Here is a 7,225-nt window from a genome sequence, read left to right as displayed (position 1 = left end):
TCTTTCAAATGAAGGGATAGACTAGTTGATGAGCAGATTTGCATAGTACTTTGAGTGTTTACACAAATTTGTGTAAAGAGATTTACAAAGTGCCTGGCATAAAGTGCTAAAAATGTTAGTTACTTTATTATTAATCACACAACCTCATAAATATAAATGTCCTTTTGCAGATAAAGAAGTTAAGAATTACAGAAATTAAGCACAATTTCCAAGGTCCATCCGCAAAAGAACAGGGAAAGTACGCTGAGAACCCAGGATTTCTGACTATGCTATTTCCTTTGTAGTTCGTTAAGAGTTGCTTAGCTGTAAGATTATTATTTTACAAGAATTCGGACTTTCTGTGAATCTGGAAAGAAGGGTAGAAACAGTACAAAGAGAAGAGGAAAGTATTTATACGGAAGTAAGCTATGTGTGTGAAGGAAAGGTTTTGGAAGGTCATGAATGAATTTCATCTGCAGTCTTTGCCCGGAGGCAGTTTTTCTGATGGGGAATGGGATAAGGCCCTTACCATAACCGGTAGGGAGAAAGTGTGAAAGTCCTTGAATGCCAGGCTAAGGAGTCTGAGAGCTTTAGCAAACTTTTGATCAGGATGGTGTCATTACCAGCACTGACTAAACTGGGGTGATCCGGCTTGAGCTTCGGAGACCAGTTATATGGTCCTTGTTAGTATGTACAAAGTGAGGGCGTCCAGTATGTTGAGATAATTGAGATCTGGAAGGAAGGTAGCGTTCAGGGCACATGTAAACGCGTTATTTTAAAAAAGGGCTTATGAATACTTTAAAAAAAATTTTTCCCCCCAAGCAGCTACTGCAGATGCCTGGGAAGCCGAGGCAGCGCATTTGGCATTAAAACCAGGGTTAGATTCCTGGCTTTGTTATCTTCTGATTATGTAATAGAGGAAGTCACCTAACCTCTCTTGAGCCTCGGTTTCGTTTCTTCTAAATCAAAGGCAATCTTTACTTGGTAAAGCATTTTCCTGCATAAAACTAGACAGTATTTTAAGGCACTTAGCAATGGCGCTCAATGCTGATTCCCAACTCCCCCCAAGTATCCGGGCTGAGGCTGAATAGCCAAGGGCGGCCGAGGCTGGGAAAGCGGTTCTACCTGGAGACCGCAGCCGGGCACTCTCGTCCGGAGCTGGGCTGACCTCCGAACGCCGGCCCCACGTTGGACTAGGCTTCTCGTGGGGTTGACTGAGCATCCCCCGCCAGCCGGAGGGACAGACAGAGGAGCCCGGAGCGCGTGGCAGCCCCCGTCAGCCGGGGTTGCCGAGGGGAGGCGGGGAAAATCGGGCGGAGAAGCGGTGGCTGAGGCGCCGGAGGCTGCAGCTGCACCCCCACGCCGCCCGCCCGCGAACTCGCGGCGGGTGCTGGGCCGCGCTGGCCGCGTTTGAAGTCTCCGGCGCGACCGCTGGTTGGCCGGCGCGGGTCACGTGCGCCCAGGCAGGAGTTTCCCCGACAGCTGGAGGCTGCGTGGGATCCGGCGGCGGCTCCGGAGCTTGGCGGTGCGGCCTTCCCCGCCCCCTCCCTCCTCCCCCGCCCGCTTCCGCCCGGCTTATTATCCTCCTTATTGACAAACAGAGCGGCCGCGGCGGCGACTCTCGGCGTGCATCTGTAGCCAAGCCATGGGAGACAAGAAGAGCCCCACCAGGTAACAGCGCCCGGGCCCTCGGGCCCGGACTGTGCAGGCGGCAGGGCCCTCGCGTCGGGCTTCAGGCGGCCGCCTGGTTCGCCGCCCGGGCAGCAGGGCGAGAACGGGGGCGGCGCCGCTGCTGCGCGAGCGCTGCCGCGTGAAGGGCCGCCGCCGGCCGCCCCACAATGGAGCCGAGATGGCGGCGGCCGGAGCGGCAGTCCCGGTGTCACAGAGGCCGCGGCCGCGACGATAGCGGCCGCGCTCGCGCCTTCCCCCTTCTTTATTCCCCTCCCCCTCTGAGCCGGAGCGCGGCGTGTCCGGGGCCCGCGGGTGGGGGGGGGGTCGCGGAATTGGGTCGGGGGTCGGGGTGCGGGCGACCGCGGGGCCCGGGCGCTGGGCGCGGCCTGCTGGTGACCCCGCGCGACGTCGTGTCCGGGTTGTGTTCTGCAGGCCGAAGCGGCAGCCGAAGCCGTCCTCGGATGAGGGTTACTGGGACTGTAGCGTCTGCACCTTCCGGAACAGCGCGGAGGCCTTCAAGTGCATGATGTGCGATGTGCGGAAGGGCACCTCCACCCGGTGAGTCCCGGGCCTGCCTCGCGTGCTTCTGGCCAGCCGGGTCGCAGCGCAGAGGACGCCCCTGCGGCTGCCTCCACCTCCCGTGACACTTGCAGACCCGGCGGGAGGAAGCGAGACTGAGGTGGTGGCCGCGATAGGAATTGGGTCAGATTGGTCGCGACCCAAGCGATGGTTTGCGGTGAGGAGTAATTGAAGAGGCTGTATCGTTTTTTTGCTGCCAAGAGAGAATAAATTATTTAAGGAGGGCATTAGCTGCTGCGATTTAATTCGTATCGCTGGGTGTAATGTCATCCTCCCCCGCTCCATTCCGGATATAATAATGTTGGCTGCATTGTTGTGTTAGTGTGTAGGAATCAAAGAAAAACCATGAAATCCTCTTTAGGAGCAAAAGATGTAATTTAATTACGTTCCTCAAAAAGAAAACAATCTGATTATAGAATACCCAGTGGATTTAACTTCCCTTTTTATATAGACGTTTGAACGGGTCACATCAAGGTTTTGTTCAGTGTTTTTTTACAATTCTCTAATATTTTAACTTCCTTTTTTTATATAGACGTTTGAACGGGTCACAGCAAGGTTTTGTTCAGTGTTTTTTTACAATTCTCTAATATTTTATAAAAGTTGGTGGTGAGCCGTCACAGGGACGTAGTTTTACTGAAGGTGTCTGAATATCTTTAGTGTGGTCAAATGGTAATCTATTAGACTATACAAATGAGATTAAATGATCTCTGCCTATTTTCAGTCTTTATTGTAAGCTTACAGTATAATAACTCAGTCTTTTAAAAACCCACTTAAGTGAATTAAGTGGATAAAGAAAATCATCCAGGAAATTCAGACAGTGACATTCTTGATCTGCCAGCCTTAGTTATAGACTCCCTTCACCTTTATAGGAAGGTAGGCTTTAAATTAATTCGTTATAATCCTGTAATTCATAGACTAATATTTAGATAACACATATTTTGATATTACAAAGTCTGTTAGAAACTAAATTATCACAAGAGTATAAGTATACCAATGGGATATAATACTGTTGTTTTAAAAAAGGCATCCACAATATTTATATATTGATTTATATATTCAGAAGTTAGATTTCTAAAAATGAAATATCCAGATTTTTAAACACCATTTAGAGCGTTCCATTAAAAAATTTAAATGTAGAGACAGAAATGGTTGGCAGTATTTTAAAATTTTAAGAATTTAGTGAAGTCAGCTGCTTTTGACATACCTGTCTTTTTGTAAATCTTAACACGTTTTTTGTACATTAATTCCCATCTATATTGGATAAAATATATTGAGCATTTTTTATGGTATCCTTTGAAAAGAGAACTTTCAAACATATACAAAATTCAAGGGACTGTAATAGAATACTCTAAAAAAAAAAACCACCTATTTGCTAACATGAATGTGGTAACTAATTTTGGACCCGTGATTTAAGTATTTTGAAAAGTAGAATATCTTGATATCTTTATGTCTATATAAGGTTGGATTTGGTTTAGATTATATTTGTATATCTATGTTAGTACTTTGTACTTTTTTAAATGCTCAATAAGCAATTTTCAGAAAATTTGTTTTTTGGAGGCAGGAACTTTAAAGTGGAGACAATTATTATAATCTTAATCTCTGGTACAATATTGTTGCTTTTTGTTGTTCCCTCTATTTTCTTGTAGCCATTAGAAAAATACTGAAACTAGAAGAGCCTATATGTTTATTTGCAGGGACAGCAAGGAAGGGGGGAAGCTGGTGTCCTACTCCACAGCCAGTCTTGGGGTTAGAGGAACCCTGAGAAATAGAGTAGGTGGTGGCAGCTCAGAAGAGAAGAAACAGGCCGAATACCTGGCATCTGGAAGAAGAAGGAATATAGTGCACAGGGGAGTTGGCCCAGGACAGAGAAGTGGGCCTAGTATAAAAGAGGCTTGAGGCCCCCATGGGGGCCCCTGACATTTTTACCAGTACATCTGAGCTCTTGTAGATCCAGTTTTTAGTGGATTACTTGAGGAGGACTCAGAGAAGCATTGTCATTTGGATTGAAACTGAAGAGGCTCTGGGCAACTCACCAGAAGTCTAAGGGACACTCTGTTCCTAAAAGTAAGTGTTCTACACTACGACCCTCTCAGCTTCTTCCTTCCTCTCTCTGAATGATCACTTCTCTTTTGATTTTGGCCTTGAATTAAACCTAAGAGCTCTAATTTCTCTGTTATCTGTTATTTTCATACCACTGTTTCTGAAATTCAGAGTGGAATCCATGTTTGGATAGAACAATGGAACAGGGCATTGTTAATAAGGCAGATGTTGATTGTACCACAAAATATTGCCCTCTTTCTGGTAATGCTAGAAAAACAAGATTAAAGGACTGCAGAACACTATTGAGAAGCAAAAGTTTCAGTAGTTGGAAGAAATAATTCTCTACAATTGACATGTTAATTGGCAGTTAAGGTAATTTCAAGCATAAGGTTGGTGATCACTAAAGCAGTGACTGGATAGCTGTGGAGCAGAGGGATGCAGTTTGCTAATGACTTGTTTGCATGAGGACAGACTGGACTTGAATCCTTTGGGTCAGAATGACCTTTGAACTGAATCTTTGTCACCAAATGTGAGGCCAAATCTAAGCCATCCCACACATTTGAAAGGTATTTTCTTTTTAAGCCTCTAGAGAAGATGGAGTCCGTGGTCTCCCTTTAAAGTCTTTACTGACAATTTTTTTCTTTAAAGAATATCTAGCTCAACTCCATTATATTGCAACAGAAGACCACCATTTCCTTTGGCTTTATCCTGGGTAGGTCATATTTTTCTGCAGAATAATTTTGTATGGAATGAAATGAGGTTATGTTCATAGCAGTATTTAAAAAATGAACATGATTTGAAGTAGCTTCAATTTTTAAATTGATAAATTATATTTTCTAAGTCATTTTTACGATTGAGTTTGTTTTGTACTTGCTGGCCTTGATTAGCTTAAATTTGATCAATCTCTTTTTTTTTTTTACCTAGAATCTAAATAGATAGTTTATATACCCGAGGTTTTCTACACTGTGCTTTTGTGAGTGAAAAATGATGAATGTCAAACCGACAGAAAAAATTTGAAAAACAAAAGTCTACTGTAATAAATTGTTATCAAAGGTACTACATAGTCTCCGTCTTTATATCTCAAGTTTTTATAAGATAGTAAGTGTCTTCAAATAAGAACTGAAGAAACTTGAAGAAATTAAAAACCATTCTAAATCATCAGAAAATGAAATGCTTAGTATAGTGCATACGTGAGGGTAGTGTAGTCAGTGTATGATGATTGAGTTAAACTAGTATCTTATTGCCACATTTTCACATACCCTGTTTCCCCGAAAATAAGACCTAGCTGGACAATCAGCTCTAATGTGTCTTTTGGAGCAAAAATTAATATAAGACCTGGTCTTGTATTAAAATAATATTTAATTTAATATATAATGTAATATAAGACAGGTGTAATAATAATATAATACTGGGTCTTATATTAATTTTTGTTCCAAAAGACGCATTAGAGCTGATTGTCTGGCTAGGTCTTATTTTCAGGGAAACACGGCAGGAATGGACATCACTATTTAATTCGGATAGCAAATATTAAAAATTGATAATGATTAACTGTGATCTAAATGGAAACCTATAAAATATCTAGTCCATAGCAGGCTTTCAAGTGCAATTTCAAGTGTAACAGGTCATGTTGTGTCTTCTCACGGTAAATTGTAATAGTTCCTTCAGGTTCCTCAGATTATTTGAGACAACAATGAAAAAGATTTCAGCTAGTAGGAAGAGCACTGGGTGTTGTACTAGGAGTCTAGTGACCTGAGTTCTTATCTCATTTCAGCCACTTCAATATTCATTATTCAATGTTTATTGATCATCTTATTTTATATAAGGGCTGACTGAGCTAGGTACTGGACATACAGTGGTGAGCAAAATAGATGTTTCTTTGTTTCTTCTTTAAAATTTTATGATTTTGTCAAATTAGAAACACTTTGAATTGTACCAAATTCTGTACATGAGGTAGGTAGTATTAGTAAATCTTTATGTGTGAGCTGAAGAGGTAATATTTTCTCGTTAAAAAATTAGAGTTTATAACTGAACACAGTATTATGGTGAGGATCTGATTATTGGTAAAAAAGAATGAATTATTTCATGTTCTATAAAATGGGAGTAAATTGCATAAAACTCACATTTTGAAGAAACAAACTAGTTATCTGATAAAAATCTTTTCCATATCATTGTTGTCTTGTCATATGTGCTTTCTATTTTCTAAATTGAGGTTTGCCACAGATTCTTGTAGACTCTTAGTGTGGGTGTGGGAGAAAAATTGAGGACCATCTAAGTCAGTCCGTCTTTCAGATATGCACAGGTCCTGAGCTTCCCTCACCTGTGTCTGAGGAGCCTTTCCAGCTACTACACAGTTGTTCAGAGACTCCTTATTCTAGGAGGTTGGTTGGTTTTCCTCCCTATAATCTTAGGTTAGAGTAGTTACACAGGTTCGTTGTTTACAGAGAAATATTGAAAATGATTAGTGTTTGGATAGTTTAGAGTAGTGGTTTTCAAAGTGTTATCTGAGGAACCCTGGGGATCCTAGAGACTGTTTTAGGGAGCCTGTGAGGGTCCAACTATTTTCATAATCATACTAAGATGGTATTTGTCTTTTTCACTGTGTTAACACTTGCAATGATGGTGCAGAGGCAATGGTGGGTAGAACTGCTGGCCTCTTAGTCTGAGTCAAAACATGGCACTAAATTGTGATACTCATTGTGATCCTCACCACCATGCATGTGCAATAACAAGAACGTCAGTTTCACTTAAGAATATCTTTGATGAAGCAGTAAAAGTTACTAATTTTATGAAGTCTCATGTTTTTTCAATATTCTGTCTCATGAACTGGGAAGTATATGTAAAGTACTTTTGCTGCATACCAAAGTACAGTGGCTGATTTAAGGGAAAGCATCTGTGTAGTTTGAGTTGCAAGCAGAACTAGCTGCTTTTTTTCATAGAATATAATTTTTTACTTGAA

The 7,225-nt window shown here is 42.2% G+C and overlaps 1 protein-coding gene across 4 annotated transcripts in view; it reads left to right on the top strand.

The window, feature by feature from the left end:
- The first annotated feature begins 968 nt into the window (after positions 1 to 968).
- Positions 969 to 7,225, top strand: part of YAF2 (YY1 associated factor 2) — a 70,447-nt gene continuing 64,190 nt past the window's right edge. The window contains exons 1-3 of one of the 4 annotated variants that reach the window (XR_004424114.1): positions 969 to 1,650; positions 2,083 to 2,208; positions 3,924 to 4,293. Coding sequence is in view for 3 of the 4 variants with exons in the window: in XM_033116834.1 (XP_032972725.1) it covers positions 1,625 to 1,650; positions 2,083 to 2,208 (152 nt within the window). In the remaining variant the exon portion in view is untranslated. The remainder of the gene's footprint in view (positions 1,651 to 2,082; positions 2,209 to 3,923; positions 4,294 to 7,225) is intronic. The other 3 variants (XM_033116835.1, XM_033116834.1, XM_033116836.1) reach the window with 3 other exon arrangements.

Source organism: Rhinolophus ferrumequinum, chromosome 10, assembly GCF_004115265.2.
Source record: "Rhinolophus ferrumequinum isolate MPI-CBG mRhiFer1 chromosome 10, mRhiFer1_v1.p, whole genome shotgun sequence".
NCBI classification, from domain to species: Eukaryota; Metazoa; Chordata; class Mammalia; order Chiroptera; family Rhinolophidae; genus Rhinolophus; species Rhinolophus ferrumequinum.
This window is presented reverse-complemented; position numbering and strand designations above follow the sequence as displayed.